The 20,400-nt window shown below is 43.5% G+C and overlaps 1 protein-coding gene across 9 annotated transcripts in view; it reads left to right on the plus strand.

Annotated features, from left to right (window-relative positions):
- Positions 1 to 20,400, plus strand: part of SVOPL (SVOP like) — a 67,469-nt gene that overhangs the window by 21,367 nt on the left and 25,702 nt on the right. For 6 of the 9 annotated variants that reach the window (XM_074366959.1, XM_074366961.1, XM_074366960.1 and 3 more), the window contains 7 exons: positions 575 to 638; positions 2,491 to 2,616; positions 3,658 to 3,786; positions 12,247 to 12,320; positions 16,311 to 16,516; positions 17,749 to 18,071; positions 20,141 to 20,230. In XM_074366959.1, the coding sequence (XP_074223060.1) occupies positions 575 to 638; positions 2,491 to 2,616; positions 3,658 to 3,786; positions 12,247 to 12,320; positions 16,311 to 16,516; positions 17,749 to 18,071; positions 20,141 to 20,230 (1,012 nt within the window). Of the gene's footprint in view, positions 1 to 574; positions 639 to 2,490; positions 2,617 to 3,657; positions 3,787 to 12,246; positions 12,321 to 16,310; positions 16,517 to 17,180; positions 17,293 to 17,748; positions 18,072 to 20,140; positions 20,231 to 20,400 lie in introns of those variants that run through there. The other 3 variants (XR_012508063.1, XM_074366962.1, XM_074366967.1) reach the window with 3 other exon arrangements.

The raw sequence follows: 20,400 nt of genomic DNA on the forward strand, positions 1-20,400 counted from the left end.
GATAAACAACCAGATGAGGAGACACATACAAGACAAGGGCTAGAAGGGTCCCAAGAGCGGGAGCATTTGTCCCTGTGGAGTTTGGGGTGCACCACCCTCCTGGCACATAACTGTGTTCACCAGCCTGGAAGCTCTCAGAACCCTCTACGTTAGGAATTTTTCTGGAGGCTTCCTCACGTAGGCATGATTGATTATTAACTCATTTTCCAGCCCCTCTCTTCTCTCCAGAGGAGGGGGATAGAGCTGAAATTTCCAAGATGCTAGTCATGGCTTGGTTTCTTTAGACCACCCCCCACCCAGGAGCTCATCATGTACCACCTCGTTAGAATAAAGGATGCTCCTGTCAACCAGGAAATCCCAAGGTTTTCAAGAACTCTGTGTCAAGACCTGGGGTCAAAGGCCGAACATTAGCAGAAACCAGGGCAGAAACCAGCACACATATTTCTTATTACTTTACAATGATGAATATCATGTTTTTGAATTCTTTATCCCTATGACAAGAAAAATTATGACGTTTTAAAAAATCTGTTTGGTTTTATAAAAACAAAATTGTATTTCCCCCCTTCCTGTTTAGGTTAATCATAAAGACTGAATTTTTGCCTACAAAATATCGAGGCTATATTCTCCCCTTGTCTCAGGTAAGGCAAAATTCTCCCCAGACTTCTGATCCTATAGGATATGCGGTACATGGTGTTTCTTCTGGCCGGTTGATTGTTCTTTGATGCACACACTGCCTATTACTTGGTACCAACTGAAGAGCATTAGGAATGCTGGACACCAGCGGTCTAATTGCAAGGTTTTCCGAGCCAGGACTTCTGTCATCCAGCAGCAGCGTTTAGAACACAGTAACCTCTTCCTCAGTAACCAGGACACATTCTGCTGGCTGGTTTCGCTGCAATGACAGAAGCTCAGGGATGCATCTGGGGTGAACGTTTCTCTCCTGGAGCTACCAGCCCCGTTACAGTCCCCCTTCCTAGAGCCTGCAAGTCCACGACTGGCCCACGCCTGTGGGAACTCCCATAATAGCTTCCTCCCAGCTGAGCCATTTATCCAGGTGAGAAGACGGGGCTGCCCCACGCCCTCCTCAGACCCCTGCTGGCCACCGACTAGAGGTTCTGGATCCAGAAGCTACATCGACCTAGACACCCTTGTACCACCTTTGATGCCACTGTTATCCAAAAGCCCTGGCTTCAGAGGGCCCAGGAAGCTGATGACTCTTCCCACCGAAGCATTCTATATTTGGCAATAGTTAAAGCAGGAGGCATCTATTGTAAAATTTGTTTTTTAATTTTTCTGATACTAAATTTAGGCAACAAAAATATCCGAAAGGACCTAACAAACACCAAATGCTAATTCTTTAGATTCCTCCCAGGTTTCTTCTTCTGATCTTTGTTCAGATGAATGCCCACACTTTGAAGAGTTAGTGGTTGGATTTTACACTCATGTTATTTAATGAACATAATCCCATTCAAGCTCATCAGTGAACATTCTCCCTTCCACCTATTACTGTTTGTCACACTTCCTGCTTGTGTCTTCTCCTTGGGTCATCTGATTGATGACTCCAATGGTTTTAGCTTTCTATGTGCCTATCACCCCCAAAACCTTTATCTCCAGGCAAGAGCACCTCCTTGGAATTCAGACCCTGGTGGCCAATTACCTGATATCCTACAGGCTCCTCAAATACAACATTCACTCAAATCACTCTCTATCACATTACTCTTTTTTTTTTTAAAGCCCTCATCACTTTTTGAAATAATCTTTTTTTTAAATAATAGAAATCTTTGGTGATGAAATAGTCACTGCTTAATTAGTTCCCTAAAGGATCTTTTATTACATTATCTTCTATCCACCTCTGTGAGGTGGAATGGAGCTACTGTCTACTCCTCATCTTCCAACAGGGAAATAATGCACAGGATAGCACTCAAAATTGTTCTAATTCCCAACTCCCGTGAGGCCTGGTCATAGGTGGCTGCCATGCTATTTGTTGATACAAAATGATCTCCAAGAGAAATTTTTCAGTACAAAAAGCAGTGTTGAGAAATGTTTATACTGTGTTACCATTTGTGAACAAAGAACACAAGTTGCCCTTATTAGCTTGTACATGTTTAGAACAGCTGTGGAAGGATATAGGAAACGGGTCTGTTCACAGAGCTCTCTTTTGTACCTTGAGTTACGAACCAGTGAATGTAGTGTTTATTCAAGAAAAAAAGTCAATGTCTTGGGTCCCAGATATTTTAAACTTTAGAAAGACATTGTAGACCCCCTGTCCCTCTGAGTCTCCCACTGACAGACCAGCCGAGAAGTGAGGTGACTTCCCAGTTCATCCAGGTCCTGGAGGTCGTGCTGGGGGTAGAACAGGAACCATCTGCTCCTCGATCAAAGCCTCGCTCCCATCTCACCCTCTTACAATTACAACGCTGGGCAGGGCGGTCCCCAGAGAGGCGGGGAGCACATTGGATGGGAGGACGTGAACCTTGCCTCTCCCCCCAGGTTTTCTGGCTGGCAGGCTCCCTGCTTATCATTGGCCTGGCCTCTGTGGTCATCCCCACCATCGGGTGGCGCTGGCTCATCCGCATCGCCTCCATCCCTGGCATCATCCTCATCATGGCCTTCAAGGTGACCAAGCTCCGGGGTCTCCTTCGTGTCCTCCCCTCCAGCTGACCCGGTGGCCTTCCTGCCCCCACAGACATCTTTCTCATGTCCACTTCTTTCCTTTATTTAAGTATCTGTCTCAGTCAGCTTATGAGGAAAGGCTGTTTGGCACGGTTAATGCACCAGCCCAGTATGAAAGTGTGAAAGTGCATTCTCTTTGCGGGGGAGCAGGTACGCCAGAATGGCTGGAGTAGGGTGCTGGTGGGAAGCCAGCTGGAAAGACAGGCCTGTGTCCAGATTCCAAGGACCTTGAGGGCCAGGGGCACTGGGGGAGTGGAAGGGGTTATGTGCGGGGAGTTGGTACATGGCTCTGTTGGGGCTGGGCAGATGGGAAGATGGAAAAGATCAGAAAAGCAGTTAGAATTTGCCAGAATAATCCCAGTGGGGGACGAGGAGGACCTGAACTGCCCACTGGCTGGGGGATGGGGAGGAGGGTGCTGCTGGGGGAGATTTTTACTGAGGAAGAACCCCGGGTCTTGACGAGGGTGAGGCACAAGAGGCAGGGAGCCATCCAAGCTGATTCTCAAGGTCCCAGCGTCAGTGGAGGGCTGAGGTGCTTTCTGAGTGTGGTCAAAATATTCAACCATCAGTGAGTTGAAGGCCTCTACAGGCCCTACCGTGGTCACCCTCGCTGTTGCACTGCAGGAGGGGCTGGGGGTTCCTGGGGAGGACCGGGAGACGCAGCAGTGGAGATGCTGGGTGACTGGGCAGTGGCTGTTTACAGACTGGATGTAAGGATTTCACTGTGTTAAGTGGGTTGGGCCAAACAGGTGCGAAGCTCAGTATCAGTCCACCGTCATCTAAGAGGACCAGGCTGGGGAGAAGGCAACCATCTTTATCCCACTTTGATTACAGGATTACCCCAGCTATATTGTTGCCTTAAAGTTTGCTACATCCTTCCCCATCTCCGGATTCTGGGACAGTGTAGCATAAGGAGCCGTAAGAGCTGTATCCCTGGGGTTCACAGAAGTTGCAACTCTTACGTCTTTTGTTGTCTGTGTCCAGTTTATTCCTGAATCTGCTCGGTTCAACGTCTCCACTGGGAACACCCAGGCTGCCCTGGCCACGCTGGAGCGCATCGCCAAGATGAACCGCTCAGTCATGCCGGAGGGGAGGCTGGTGGAGCCCATCCTGGTGAGTTCTGCTCCCCCAGCCAGGGGTCGTCAGAAATCCCCTTAGTCGCTGAAGGCTAGAGGAAAGGGGACCTGAGCCCTCTAGTCCCGCTCCTGGAGGGACTAGAGAAAACGGCACAGTAAACAGACTGAATCCAGCTCCACCGTGAGCAGGGGGCACTAAGTTACCTACCGTCTCTTCTCTCAGCAAGAAAATGGAAATAACGCCTCCTCTCTGGCAGAGCTAGTCACATGATTTAACACCACTGTTTACAGGTGATTGTTTTATAATTTTATCTTCCTTGTACTGACCTGGTCTTATTTTGATATCAAATACATAAACCTCATTAAGTGATTTTTGTAAAACAAAATTTGGCATTTAAATCCTGTTGGTTCCACAACTCTCAAGGTCAGTCTGCAGTTGTTTCTCACACCAGCCCAGACCACCCACTTCACCCCCCTGCAGGCGGGTCAGCCACAGGCTGCTGGGAGAGCGTGACCAGCACCGCCTTCCTCACCTGCTCTGCCATCGCGGCAACAGTTTAGGTGAGACAGGAATTCTCCTCTTTGAATGTTTGTTAAAACTTATCTATAAAGTAGTTTATGCCTAGTACATATTTTAAGGTGACTAGTGAGATGATGATTAGGGGGTGCCAGAAGGAGGAGTTTTAAAAACTATCATTCAGTTTGTGTAAACATCTGCTTGTGTTTAATACTCTTGATTGAGTTCATTTTGGTAATATGTATTTTAGAAAATTACCCAGTTCATCTAGGTTTTCAAATTTATTGACATAAAATTACTCCTAGTGTTCTCCTATAAGTTTCAGAAACCTACTGTATATGTTCTCTTTTTCATTTTTAAAAATCATTTTGTAATAGATAAGTGTCCTGGATCATTGCATTATATACCTTGAACTTACACAATGGCGTATGTCAATTATATCTCATAAAAGCATCTCACTATTTGATCTACAGAATCTCGTCACCTTCCCCACTACTGTCTCCCTTTTCGGTTTGTTCTCATTTCTGCAACTAAAGCTTTTGGTTTGTTTTTTGTTTTTGTTTTTTTGTTTTGTTTTGTTTTGTTTTGTTTTGTTTTTATTGAAGTGTAGTCAGTTGACAATGTTGTGTCAATTTCTGGTGTACAGCATAATGTTTCAATGTTTCAGTCATAGTATACATACATATATTCCTTTTCATGTTCTTTTTCATTATGGGTTACTGCAAGATACTGAATACAGTTCCCTGTGCTGTACAGGAGAAACGTGTTGTTTATCTGTTTTATATATAGTAGTCAGTATCTGCAAATCCTGAACTCCCAATTTATCCCTTCCCACCCCTTTCCCCCTCTGGTAACCATAAATTTGTTTTCTATGCCTGAGTCTCTTTCATTTTTAATATTGCATATTTATGCCTTCTCTCTCTCTCTCTCTCCTTTGTGGTCCTCTTACTGGAGGTTTGTCTATTTTGTTAAACTTCAAAGAATGAGATTTGTTTTGGTTGTTATTCTCTTTATTGATTTTTTTTGTGGTTTCATTCATCTCTACTTATTTTGTTTTCTTCTTTGGCTTTTTATGTTCTAGCTTCTTGAGTTCAGTATTTAGCTCATTTGTTTTCAGTCTTTTTGATTTTGGATAAACCATTTAGCTGCATTCAGCAAGTTTTGTTGTGGAGTAATTTTATTTTTATTTCTATTATGAGTTTCTCCTTAACCAATGAGCTACCTGTTAACGGTCTTTTTCTTTGTTTCTAATTTAATTTCATTTTGGTCAGAGCATCTTATCAATTATTTTTAATTTATTAAAATTTTATTTTTAATATTTAATATTAGTATTTAATTTTTATTAATATTTATTAACATTAATATTTAATATTTAATAAAATTATTATTTATTAATAATTAAAAATTATTTTGTTCCCTACATAGTGACTTTTTATTAATGCTCCTTGTGTGCTTTAAAAAAAATGTGTTCTCACTGAGCGTATAGATTGTTATATGTTGTTAATTGTGCCACGTAAATATCTGATGCCTGTTCTAGATTTTCCCTGATTGAGCTAAAAGTTTTTCAATAAGACAATGGCTTTGTTAGTTTCTCATAGGTCTGACGTTTACTCCATGTATTTTGAGGCTATCTTGCTGCCTCCTAGCATATGATTGACTTATGTGTGGATTGATCTTACTATTTGAAGTATTTCTTTATCTCTATACTATTTTGTTTTCTGCCATATTAATATATCAAAACTAGCTTGGGTTAATGTTTTCCTGGTGTATCTTTTTCTAGCTCTTCATTTTAAACTTGTTTATGTTGCTTTGTTTTATGTGTATTTCTTGTAAATAAATAGCTGATCTTTCTTCCCCCCCACTCAATCTGATAGTCTATGTCCTTTAATAATGAGTTTGATCCGTTTCCATCTATTGTGACTACTGCCGTACTTGGACTTTCTTCTGCTATTTCATTTTCTGTTTCCTCTTAACTGTGTCTTTCCTTTTTTGCCTTCTTTCTCCTTTCTCCTCCTTTTAGATTGAATTAGTTTGCTTCCCCCCACCCTAAGTTTTCTTCTACTGACTTGGAACTTATGCATTCTATTTCTTTTATTAAGGAGGTAGCCCTTAGATTTTGAAAATGTCATTCATTTGGTATCTTTATCTGCCTTCTGAACGATACAAGACCTTTACAGATGTTCATTCTGATTTGCCCATCTCATCTTCCAAATCATTTTCATCTGGAACTTTAATTTCATATTGTTCATAAATTGCTCTGAATTAGACATTATTTTTTATTATATATATTTTGGGGTGGGGTTAGGTAATTAGGCTTATTTATTTATTTATTTTAGAGAAGGTACTGGGGATTGAACCCAGGACCTTGTGCATGCTAAGCATGAGCTCTACCCCTTGAGCTATATCCTCCCTAGATTATTTTGTAAGCCAGTATCTATTTAGATTTATTAGTGTTTTTACCAGTGTCTTTTTCACTAGTGTCAAACTATTAAAAAAATTGCCCACGTTCCAGTCCCCTGTCTTTCTCTCTCCACAGGATATTGATGCTTGGAATTGACAAGCATGTAAGTCTCACCTTTACCATGCTTAAAACAAAACCTCACTTCTTCCTCCAACCAGCTCTTCCCCCCGTTCCCTGTCCTTTCTTTTTCACTATTGTGGTAAAATACACGTAACACAAAATTTACCATTTAACCATTTTAAAGTGTACACTTAAGTGGCATGAAATACATTCAGAAATTCATCATCATCCAGAACAGACACTCTATGCCTCTTAGGCAATACATCCTCACTCCTGCCCACTCCCTGCCCACTCCCTGCCCTTGGTAACTTCTGCTTTCTGTCTCTATGAATTTGCCCATTCCAGATGTTTCATATAAGTGGAATCATATGAGATTGTGTCTGGCTTATTTCATATCGCATCCCCATCAGGTCTTAGTTAATGCTCTTCACTTTGTGCTGTCCCCTTTGACTCACTCCCGCCCCTCCCCGTATCATGCCCAGTCAGCGGCCAAGTCCCACTGGTGCTCTCACAACAGCGTCTTTTACGTCCAGTCTCTTTTTTTCACACAGTCACGTCATTGCCACGTGCCCCATGATTTTATCCAGCGCATCACTGTCAGATGAATGTTCTTCAAACACCGCATACCAGGATCTTTCAGTGCCTCCCCTCATCCCACCCCAACTCCTGAGTAAAGCCCAGAATCCCCATCCTGGCATTTAAGGCCTACCACGATCTTGATCAATCAGCCTTGGATCCTTAAAGTGATGGCTAAGTGCAGATTCTGATAGGAGGAGGAAGAAAGAGGGGATACAAGGATCCTGGACATCTGGCAGAGCAAGACGGCATCACTGTACACTTGCGGGATGAGTATAAATCAGGGGCACCAGTGGCAGAGAGAAAAGCTGCCAGTTAACAGCTTTACCAGGGCTGGCATGGCTGTGAGAGAGTCTGTTCTTCCCCCACCCCACTCAGCTTTATTGAGATATAATTGACATATAACATTGTATAAGTTTAAAGTATACAGCATTTTGACTTGATACACTTAACATATTGCAAAATGATTACCACCATAGTGTTAGTTAACACCTCCATCATGTCACACAATTACCATTTCTTTTTGTGGTTAGAATATTTAGGACTTACTCTCCTAACAATTTTCAAATATATAATATAGCATTGTTAACTGTAATCACCATCTCTCCTTTGGGTCCCCAGAACCTTTTATCTTCTAACTGGAAATCTGCACCCTTTGATCAACACCTCTCCATTTTCCCCACCTCCCAGTCCTTGGCAACCACCATTTTGCTCTCTGTTTCTACAAATTTGGCTTTTTTAGAGTCACATGTAAAAGAGATCATACAGTATTTGTCTTTCTCTGTCTGACTCATTTCACGTAGCATAATGCTTTCAAGGTCCATCCGTGTTGTCTCCAATGGCATGATTTCCTTCTTTCTCTTGGCAGAGTAATGTGCTATTATGTATATATATTCCACATCTTACTACATCTTCTTCCATTCATCTGTTGATGGACACTTAGGTTATTTCCGTATCTTAGCTATTGTGAATAATGCTGCAATAAACATGGGAGTGAAGATCTGTTTGAGATCTTATTTTCATTTCCTTTGGATGTATACTCAGAAGTGGGACTTCTGGATCATATGGCCGTTCTCTTCTTAATCCTTTGAGGAATCTCCATACTGTTTTCCATAGTGGCTGCACCAATTTCGAGGAGAGACTGTTCTTGACTCAGTTCTCACTCCGTACCTGGGACAAGTCCAGAGCAGCAAGAGCTCTCCCAACTTTCCTCCCCAAATCTTACTCTCTCAGGGATCGTGTGGCCACAGAAGGACAGGTGATGTCCAAGTGTGCAGTTTGTAAGTGTCCTACACACAAATGAGAGATGGGCTGCTTTGTGCATTCCTGATTGGCTTCCCACGACGTCACTGGTGACAAAAGCATTGTAATCTCAGTGCCACCTGGCCTGCTGCTGGACACGTTAAGTGTGAGAGTGTGCTCAATAATAATGTAAAATTAAGGATTAAATATCCCAAACCTCCCCACACTCACAATTGTAGTTTGGTAAGGCATTCTCACTTTGCTTTGTGGAGTGTTTCCCCTAATTATTACACATTCTCCTCAAAACCTAATTTGAAACGAGGAACCCGAGTTTGCTTCCAAAGAATTAAGGATGACTGTTAGTCTAACTTATTTTCTGCATTTTGGAAATAAGCCCTTGTGGTTCAGAGGTCAGGAACCTACTCTTAGGCAGTATCGGATATCGCCTACCTTCCTACTAAGATACTGACTATTACATCGGATCATGCAAAGCATGGTGGGAAAACTAATTAGTTGCTAGGCAACTTTGATTAAATGCAGGAAGCTATTATATACTTTGTAGAGACTGGCATATAATCTTTAAGTGGCTATGAAATTTTGATTGTCAACAGTATAAAAAATAATATTGCTTGCCAAGAGAAAAAAGATCTTAGCAGAAACGATTAACTCAAAACTATGAACAGCTGTATGATCATGAGGGTGCAATTTCCACCGTTTTTGGTGTATGTATTTTCCTTTGAACCCAGTAGTCACTCCAGGACTGAAGAGCAGTAAGGTCCGCTTCTCTCCTCTTACCTTTTTCCTTTTTTCTGCCTCCTTTTTCCTCCCTCTCCACCATCCTCCTCCTCCTCCATCTCTCTCCCCCATCCCTCGTCCACATCCTCTCTCCTCCACCTTCCCTCTGCCATTGTGTTTTAGTTCACCCGGGCTGCCATAACAAAACACTACAGACAAGGTCAATTCGACAACAGACATTTGTTTTCTCACAATTCTGGAGCCCAGAAGTCCCGGATCAAGGTGCTGCAGCGTTGGTTTCTTCTGAGGCCCCTCTTCTTGGCTGTGTCTTCTTCTCCCTGTGTCTTCACATCCTCTTCCCTCCGTGTGTATCTGTGTCCTAATTGCCTCTTTTTATGAGGACATGTGTGAATTAGATTACAATCCACCCTAAAGACTTCATTTTAACTCTGTTACCTCTTTAAAGATCCTGTCTCCGAATACAGTCCCATCCTGAAGGTTAGGACTTCAATATGTGAATTTGGGGCAACACAGTTCTCATAAGAGCCACCCTCCCTCTCCACCCTCCTGTATCCTCTCAGCCCTCTCTCCACGTTCTCCATCTCCCCCCCTCTCCCTTCCCCTCCTCCTTTCTTCCTCCACTTGGCTTCAGCTTGCTGCCTCCATCCACCAAGCCCATTCAGTGGTCTTCTTCTTCTCCACAATGGTCTATTGAGCAAGGCCCTGTAGATACAGAGCCATAAGCAATAAGACCTTGCCTTCAAGTCTCTTAAAATCTGGCTAGACAGATGAGACTCATAACAAAACAGAGCCCAATGCTTAGAACCCAGTGAGTGGCTCGCATGGAGTGTGCAGATCAGAGCAGAGAGATGACCAAGAGCCCAGGTAGTCAGAGCTGCCTTCATGGCAGGTGGAGCACACACTGAGCACTGAAAAGAGAGGCAACTCCAGGGGAGGAAAAAGGCCCCCACCACAGGCAAGAGGAATAGTATGAGCTGAGACCAAAGGTGAGAACGTGCAGTGAGTTTGGTCACATTGACAGCCATCAGAATGCCATGCAAAGGAGGCTGGGCAAGATGCTAGGGGCAGGGGAGATGAGAGGTTTGGCGCTGTCTGAGGCAGGGCCACACCATGGGGGAGGTGGATAAGTCCACTCATTTGGATTACAGCTGAAGGTTTGGAACCAAATGATTTATTAGGATAAAATGTATAAGTCATTGTAATTCACTGTAGACTCAGCTTTCTGCACCTCCAGTGACATTCGGAGAGATGAGGGGACCATAGGCATAGCTAAGCCCAAGGGGACATGGCAGAGAGGCAGGTGGGAAAGACTCAGGACTGGTGCTCAGGAGACCTGGACTCAGACTGGCTCTGCCTCCAAATAGCTGTGTGACCTTGGGCAAGTCACTTACCCTCTCTGGGCTACATATTCTGTGTTGGAAAATGGGAGGATAGGGGTAGATTGGAGGTTTTTCGAAAGATGAGTAACCAGAGTCCCCATTTGTAAAGCCAGTTGCTCCACTCTACCCAGAATAAAACCCAGGAGCTAAGCCTAGAAGTCAGGGCAAACGACCTCTAAGTTCCCTTCAAGCTCTTTCTGTGAAACTAAAACCCAGCCCTCTCAGACCACACTCCTGGTCTCCCGAGAGGGGGCCTGTAATCCCAGGTCGATTTGTGAGAAAAGAGTAGTTGATTTTCAGCAGAGCACCCCCCAAGCATTCCTAGCTTTACATAAAAATCCATTACAACTCAATCATATATAAGCCATCCTTATTTATTTTTATCCAAAAGTACTTAATAGGCACTGACTATGGTTAAGAACATTTATTAACTAGCCTGAAGACACACAGAGAAATTGGGCACAGTATCTTCTTTTCAAATTTAGGTCACTTGCTTTTTACACAAGCCTCACACTCTTTTGAATACTGGGTTTTTCATCTTAATGGTAGTGTTAAAAGAATCTCCCCTCAGTTTTACAGTTGCTTTTCGTGTGCCCTCCTACTTTCCGTGCTCTACCCCAGCTCTCACCAGCGCTGGTGAGAAGAGGGAGAGTGCAAGGCTTAGAATCTGCAATTTAATGAGCTTTGGTCCTTGGGAATGATACTGAAGAGTGTCTAGCCATCGACAAATGATTGGATAAAGAAGATGTAGTGTGTGTGTGTATGTGTATATATGTATACACACATACACACACACACACACACACACACACACATATATATATATATGGAATATTAATTACTCAGCCAGAAAAAAAGAATGGAATAATGCCATTTGCAGCAACATGGATGGACCTGGAGATCATCATACTAAGTGAAGTAAGTCAGACAGAGAAAGACAAATAGCCTATGAGATCAATTATATGTGGAATTAAAAAAAAAATGATGCGAACTTATTTACAAAACAGAAACAGACTCACAGACGTAGAAAACAAACTTGTAGTTACCGGGGGGAAAGGGGGTGAGGAGGGAAAAATTGGGAGTTTGGGATTTGCAGATACTAATACTATATATAAAATAGATAAACAATCAGGTCCTACTGTATAGCACAGGGAACCATATTCAATATCTTATAATAATCTATAATGAAAAAGAATATGAAAATAAATATGTGTGTGTGTGTAATTGGATCACTATGCTGTACACCAGAAACTACTAGCACAACATTGCAAGCTGACTATACTTCAATTAAAAAAAAAAGAGTGTGCAAAGGCTGATGGGCTGAAATAATGTGTTAAAAATGGCTCTCTCTGGGTTTGAGTGGGAGGTACTCAGGAGAGCTGAGTGGTTGTCTCACCCGCCACATTCCCATGTTGCTCTTGTCTCCTGTGATCTAAAATATCAGAGTTGCCTTTGCCTGTCCTTAACCCACCACATCTATTCCATCTCCCCCTCTTCCTGCCCCAGGAAAAAAGAGGAAGATTTGCAGACCTATTGGATGCTAAATATTTACGGACCACGTTACAGATCTGGGTCATATGGTAAGAATGGAATTATTTCAAAACTAGATTTAAATAAACAAGTATTTTTCAGTGGGAGAAACCCCACTGAAGTAAATCCCTTCTGTGTGCTCTGGGGAGAAAACCCCAGGCAGAGTCCAGCAATGCCTTGCCTTTCTGTTAATACCACTGACCACAAAATGCATGTGAAATAACAACAAGGGAGAAAGAAAAAAATCAGAATCATCTACAACCAGTTTTTCATTTTTCATCCTAGCACGCGAGCTCACATTCTAACCTTTTGCAGCCTGGTCTTTTCCCTCATCACTTTCCAGGAACAGGTTCTTTGAGATCACTGATAAATTGAAAAGAATAGATTCAGTGGTGTTGTCTGTGCAGCCAGGACCCTGAGTGAGCAAAGACTGTCTAAACAGGACACAAAAAGTGCTAACTGTAAAGGAAGAGATGGATGACTTTGCCTACGTTAAGTTAGGAACTCTGTGTCCTGAGCTGTCACGAAGAGCCTGAAAAGTAAGCCACCAAGAGAAGAAACTTTATCTAACGAACTATAGGTATGTATTGTATATATTATTAATATATTTCTATTACATAATTTTTTCAACAAGAAAATACACAACCTAGTAGAGAAGTAGGCAAGAGACTTGAACAGGCACTGGACCAAAAATGTATACTGAGTAAGCATGTGCAAACATGCCCAGCCATAAAGTTGCTGGGGGAAATGCAAATTAAAACCAAGTGAGACGTTGTTACAGATCTACCCAAATGGCTAAAAGTGAGAAGACTGACTATATCAAGTGCTGGGAAGGATGTAAAGTCACTGGCTCTTCCACACATGGCTGATTGAAGTTCAGACCAGTACAACCACTTTGGAAAATGGTCTGGAGATGTCTATTACAGTTGGAAATATGCGTATCCTATGGCTCAGCAACCACTCTTAGATTTATACCCAACTGAAATGCATAGTAAAATAAAATAGCATTATTTTATTTGTAACAGCCCCAAACTACAAACAACCCACATGCCCATCAACAGTATAGTGGATAAATTGTGTTATATTTGTAAAATAGAATACTATACAATAACAAAAGTGAGAAAACTAGAGGTCTGCACTCAACATGGCTGAATCCTACAAATGTAATAATGTATAAAGAAAGTCCGACACACGGAATACATACTATGTGCTTCCATTTACATAAAGATACAAAACAGTAAAAACTAATCTATAGTGTTTGAATTCAGGAAAGTGGTGGTCTTTCTGCCTTTCCCAGATACAATCACTAAAAATAGGTTGGTATTGTCTCCTCTTGAGACTTTTTAATTTTTAAAATACTCTTAATATTTGGAAATTAAACCAAAAAAATGAAAGCTACCTTAATAACAGGGGAGAGAGATTGTGATTGTTTTTTAATATTTCATTATGAAGATTTCCAAACGCACATGAAAGCAGGGAGGATACCCCTGATGAAGTTGGCTTTGCTCGTCACCCAGGTCTGATAATCACTGATACCCACACAGATTTGCTTCAGCTCTGTTTCTCCTGGGCTGAAGTTGTTTTCAAGCGAGCCCTAGACTTCATGCCATCTCACCCCCAGATACTTCAGTAAGAGTCTTGGCTACTTGAGGATGCTTTCTTAGATGATTCCAATCCTAAACTCACACCACCAGGATTAACGATCATCACGTTAATGTCACCCAGTACTCAGATCACACGTGATTTTCTGCGATTGTCCCCATTTGTCTTTCCAGCTGGCTTCTACGGCTGGTTCTATAAAACAGAGAGGGGCACATGGGGAGCTTCTGGGAGGCTGATGGCATTCTTTTTCTTGACTTGGATATATGAATGTTTCTGTACGTTGTTTATAGCTCAATAAAAATATCTATTAAAGAAAAAACAGAAAAAAAAGTTAGGGAGAAAATATAAACAAAAGGAAAACTTTCCAGGCTCTTCATGGCCCGCTAAAGACACTGCAATAGGCAGAATTCTGAAGACGACCCCCCACAACTACCAACCCCTGGTGATTCAATCAAACACTAACTTGGGTGCAGTTGTGAAGGAACTGAGACGTGATTAACAGGAGCCGAGCCGTATAGTGGGGAGAGCAGCCTGGGTTATGCAGGTGGGCCCAATCGAATCCCTTGAGTCTTTAAAAGTAGAGAAGATTCTCCAGCTGGACTCAGAGAAGCGGCAGGAGAGAGAGCACGGAAGGAGGCAGAGGGAGAGACTCCGAGCTTGAGGAGGCCTGGACCTGCTGGTGCTGGCTTCGTAGACGAGGCTTGAGGGAGGCCTGCGGAAGGTGAGAACCACAGGTCAGCCGCCAGCAGGGAAGTGGAGCTGGATTCACAGCCCGCGGAGTGGATTCTGCTGACCACCTGGCTGAGCAACGGGATGGATTCTCCCCGAGAAAGGCGAGCGGCCCTGCCTACACTTTCATTTCTTTCTTGTGAGACTCTGAGCAGAGAAATCGGACCCGCCAAACTGCTGCCCTCCAGAACTGTGAGATAACCGTGTTGTTGTGAGCGCTGAGTGTGTGCTAGGTTGTTGCAGCAGCTGTGGGAAATAAACCAAACTGCTACCGCGTCTAAGCTCACACCGCCTGCCTCGTGGTGGGCCACGACGCCGAGAGACGAGGTGTCGGGGCGAGGAATAGCCACTTTATTGGGAAAGCCAGCAGACAGACAGGATGGCAGACCAATGTCCTCAAGAACCATATTAATTTGGAGTAGAATTCAGGCTTCATTTATGCTGAGAGAAAAGGGGGAGGTGGGGGGGGTGCTCAAGATTAAAGGGTAAAAATGGGTTGCAGACTTCTTGGAGCCACCTGGCTTTCAAGGGAAGCATAGCATTGCTGTGTTCCTGCCTGCTGTCCTACGGCCCCTGCAAAACTTCCAGTTGTTAGCACTTATTTTGACGTAACCGCGCTCATCTCTGCTCCTTAGCCAGGTTTCTAGCCGGAAGGCGAAGAATTTGGCTACAACAAGTAGTAGCCAAAACTAACCCAGAACTGCAGGATGGGAACTTTCTCCAGGGGGCTTAAGTGAGCTAGTTGGGCACAAGCAACATTGCTCACTCTTTGTGTGCAGGGCTAATGTAATTGAACACACCAGCCTAAGGATGTGGGAGGCTGGTTCAAGGTTACCGAATTAATTTGTGTGGACCCTGCTCTCTGCCTCCGCGGGGGAGCTTGCTTTCTCTGCTCAGGTTCGAACCTGAATGAATTTGTTATTGTTCCGAATAACAAACCCAAAGCCAAGGTAGACTCAGCACAAGATTGATTCAACAGCCAAAGAATGGCGACGTGGAACTAAGTTCACAGATCAACTTCTTGCCCACCTGGCGAGGGGGATGTAATTTTAGAGTGAAGACAGGGCAGAGGAGTGAGGCTAATGATGGCACTAGTTTACCTGGGAAGAGGCTGGGCTATTTGGAGGGAGTGGGGTGCCACCCCCTTTCTATCCTGTTTTGGTTCTTAATATCTGGCCATGGCTGTGGGTAGGTGTGTCATTTAATGTGCTAATGTAGTCAAATCAGCGTAGAAGGAGACTCAGGGTCTGTTGGAGGTCAGATTCTTAGCCGTTTTGGTTGCAGCTGGTTCCAGCTGGTTTTTTTGTTTGTAGCTTCTTTTCTTCTCTCTGGGCCCTTTAAAGATTTGTTAACTCCTGCTGGTGGTGGGGGTTGGCAGGTTTTGAGCAAAGACCTGCAGCAGCTCTGGCAACATCCACATGGTGTCAGTTCTGTTCTTCCTCTGTTACAAAACTCCTTCCTGGCCTGAGGGGTCCTCCACCATCTAGTCCCATCCTGCTGCTCCTTACAAATCCATTTCCCACCGTGCAGCCTCCGCTGAAGGCCGCCCCCCAGCCTCCCGCAGATATGTGACCTCACTTCCCACTCTGTCCTCTCCCTTCCATACAGGGCGCCTTCCGCCTGGAGCACCCTCCCCACCTCTGGGGGTGCTGCCCCTCCTTCAGGCCTGACGACAGCCTTTCCTCATGTCCCTCTCTTCTCACTTCCAGGCTGGGAATCTCTTTTGCCTACTACGGGGTCATCCTGGCCAGCGCAGAGCTGCTGGAGCGGGACCTGGTCTGTGGCTCGCGGTCCGAGTCCGAGGCAGTGGAGACCGCGGGCGTCTCGGAGGAGAGCCAGAGCCCCTGCCGCTGCCACATGTTTGCCCCCTCCGACTACCGGACCATGATCATCAGCACCATTGGCGAAATTGCTCGTAAATGTGTCTCTGTATCTGGTGGCTCTCTGTTTTGGGTGGGGGACACGCAACTCAGAACTCAGAGGAGAGAAGTGGGACCTGTCATATACTTGGCTCCTGCCTGATGGAACTGAACAAGTTCCCAGATCATGCTGACATGTCTCCAGTGCGGGGAGAAGTCTGGAGGAGCAGAGTTTTGACTTACTGCATCATATCAATTCTAAGACGCATTTTCCCCCCATATTATAACATCTCTAAAAACTGGGATGTGTTTAACAGCAGCTTGTTAGATTTCAGTTGGCAGCACTGTTTCTGTTTTAACAGACATAAAATAATGGTACTTAAAAATCAATGGCACCTGGAATTTGAAAAGCAGAATAAAACATTTAAAATACAGGTCCAGCAAGTTGGCAGTTTACAGTAGACCTACATGCTGTAATAAGTGTCCTGGACATAAATTATCCTTCACACACACCAGTGCTGGTCATTCTCGGACCCACATGGGAGAAGCACATTGAAGGCGTCATGAAGTTGATGATAATGTGTCTGGGTTTTGGCTAGAATATGCATGAAGTTTGGAGTAAGTTGCTTCTTTTTGAAAAGACAGGGAGGAATCCAGGCCAGTGTTGATAAATGCCCTTTGCTTTCAAGGTTCTGAAAATTGTCTGTCATTTTTTCCTAGTGAATCCTTTAAATATCCTGGGCATTAATTTCCTGGGAAGACGGCTGAGCCTTTCTATTACTATGGGATGTACAGCTTTATTCTTCCTTCTCCTTAATATTTGCACTTCAAGGTATTTTCTCTCCAGTTGCTTTGAAACAATCTAGTTTTGTGCAGCGGCTTTAAAATGAGATCTCTTGACCCGTGACATTCAGTGGGGTTCAGGGGAAAGCCGTTTTCACCAGGAGAGTAGAGAACGCGGTGCTTGTTGGACCAGAACAATCTTGCCCAGTACCTGCCCCTCCCACTCCACTCTTGCCCTGATCCGGCCCCTCTCCAGCTCTCACAGGACGCGGGTGCCAGTGTGGGGGTACTCAGTTCACTCACCAAGATATTTAGGATCTTTATGCCAAGCGTCCTGGAGAATGCGGACTGTAGTTGTTGATCAGATTATCCACACCATTGTTAAGATAGTGATGTAGACAACATACCTGTGGTGGGAAAATTCATCGCGCTCTTAATTTGCAACACTAGAGTGGCCTCATTTACAGTATATATCACTTATTCTGCAAACCATACCATTTTTCAGGGGTGGAGACAGAGGTGTGCTCATCAGAGGGGCTGAGCAGGACACTTTGGAGGAACAGGATTGAAGGTTTGAGTCAGACTTTTGCTTTAGGGCCCCCCAAGCAGGCCAGCAGGGAAGCAGCTCCTCCATGGGGAACCTGGTCTCCATGGGTGTGTATTGGCATCTGTAATGCACTTAAATCGGGGCCCCAGAAGGCCCTCCGTGCTGCCTCTGGTAACTTCTCTCATTTCCGGTCCCCCAGTGCTGGTCTCATTGGCTTCCTCTTCATGCTGAGGGCTTTGGTGGCAGCCAACTTCAACACCATCTACATTTACACCGCTGAGGTTAGTCCTGGGGAAGGGGTTGGTGATGTGCAAGGTGAGCTACCTAGACAGGGTGTTCATCCGTTGATAACGTTTCCCTGGCTTCTGTCAACTTGATGACTTTCTAAAAGTGTCCTATTAAAATGACATGGGGCTAGGAGGGGACAGCTCAGTGGCAGAGGGTGTGCTTATGCACAAGGTCCTGGATTCAATCCCCAGTACTTCCATTTTAAAAAAATCATTTTTAAATAAATAAATCTACTTACCTCCTCCACTCCACCAAAAAACAAACAAAAACAAAACAAAACAAAACAAAAAACCCCCAGAAGGTTTATTTGATATAGTCTTTCCCCTGTTCCCAGTGAGTCTAGTGAAAGCCAGTCTGAGAAGAAAGACAGGACCTTCTCCCTTGCTTATTAAACAGCATCCAAGTAAAAAACAACTTTGTCCGTGTACCTTGCTTCCAGAAGAATGAGGGCCTGGTACCTGCTCGTTGCTGATAGAATGTAAAGTCACCCTATTTCTCTTTCTTTTTGAAATTAGAATGTATTTTTCACCTTTATTCTTTTGAACGATCACGTCTCACTCCATCTGTTGTTTGTCATATGTAGCTTAAATTCGAATGTAGTGGTAATTTATTCTTAATTTATTGAAATATATCTACTTAATAGTCTACTTGTGGGGGAGCTAGAGGATTTCCTCACAAACCCCGTTTGAAAGACTTAATATTCCTAGAAATAAGCAATATCTGAATAGGAAACAGTATTTTGACTGGCTTTGTCTCTCACAGAGCCAGAGAAGGTAGGGACTGATGAAGCTGCTTTCATTGCCTTCTTGGGAAAGGTGGAAGTCTGCTCAAAATGCAGAGAGGACACAGCAAAACCATTAAAGCCACAGAGAAATATTCCTTTCCCCTTCCACAGATAAAAATATGGGATTATGATACATTTGACATACACATTCATTCATTTAGTTCCATGAACAAAATCTTCTAAAATCATTGTGAATTTATGAACTTAAAAGTCTGTGTTTTTTGGTGTGCCTCTAATGTTATATGGGGAATATTCAATTTAACATATTTTGGAATGTGTTCATTGAAAGGGTCGTTTCTAGGTATTTTTAACCTGATACTTATTGTTTTAAAAAAAATCAAAGATGTGTCCCTGAAGATGATTGTCTTCTATTGTTTCATCTCCTAGAACTCTCAAAAATGAACAAAAACTACCGATAATAGAGCAAAGGTGATCACTATGTATCTGAGTCCATTGTTTTCAACAGCCAGCAGCCTCATTTTCCAGAAAAACTCTGAAAAGGCACTTAACCCCCCAGACCTCTTAAAAATACAGCAGTGTCCTCTGAGGCAGGAAAGCATCTTGTTTTTGCATTTGACAGAGGGTGGTTAACACGATGTGTCCAAGTAAAGAGGGTACGTGCTTTGCTTTAGTGAATTGATAAAAACTGATCAATATTATATAGCATTAAGAGAAAAATTCCAAAATTAAATTCCTTCATAGTCTCCCTATAATTTTACTTATTAAATACTTGCTTATTCAGAATTCTGAATCAATAAGTACAGATGAATGAAGCTTTACTATAAATGCAGGAAAATTGTAGCAAGAAAGTAGACTCTGCCGTAAGGGTCAGCAGCACAAACCTGGTGAATGGTGTAGCGTGTCTGGCACGCTGGTCAGTTCCTTTCGCAGCACCTGTATTGAAGGTTTGGTAGGATTGTTATTTGGGGAGTGTTTTCTTCCCGTTCAGTAGAACCGCCTCTGTACTTTCATAGCCCTAAAGTGGAAATCTTCCGTCTGATTCCAGGGCTTAACTTTCTAAACTCACATTCGGAATATTCAATTAAACACGTTCTTTGTGCACTTAACAAAAAATTTGTGAGTGTTAACTTTTTTTCCTGGTGTTGTTAAAAGTCAGAGCTGTGTATCTGAGGAAATGAACACCTTCTATTCTATATCCTATACATCTCAGAATATTTGGTGTTTTATGTATATGGAAGCCTGACCTCGCGAGGGCAGGCAGAGGACTGGGGAAGGAAGGGTCTAAACTAACTGATACTTCTATTTCCTCCCCTCCAGGTCTACCCCACGACGATGCGAGCTTTGGGGATGGGGACCAGCGGCTCCCTGTGTCGCATTGGAGCAATGGTGGCGCCATTCATATCCCAGGTACAGCCCAGGGGTCTCTGTGGGGAGGATATGTCTAAGGGAGGTGGGGGAAGAGGGACCTGGGTCTTTTCGGGTTAAGGTTTAACTGAGGATTTGTTGATATGAGTTTTCTTGAGGTGCTGTTTTCTGATTATTTGGCGAATTTGGGGAGGAGAAAAGGCTAAATTAAT

The sequence above is a fragment of the Camelus bactrianus genome, chromosome 7 (assembly GCF_048773025.1).
Source record: "Camelus bactrianus isolate YW-2024 breed Bactrian camel chromosome 7, ASM4877302v1, whole genome shotgun sequence".
NCBI lineage: Eukaryota > Metazoa > Chordata > Mammalia > Artiodactyla > Camelidae > Camelus > Camelus bactrianus.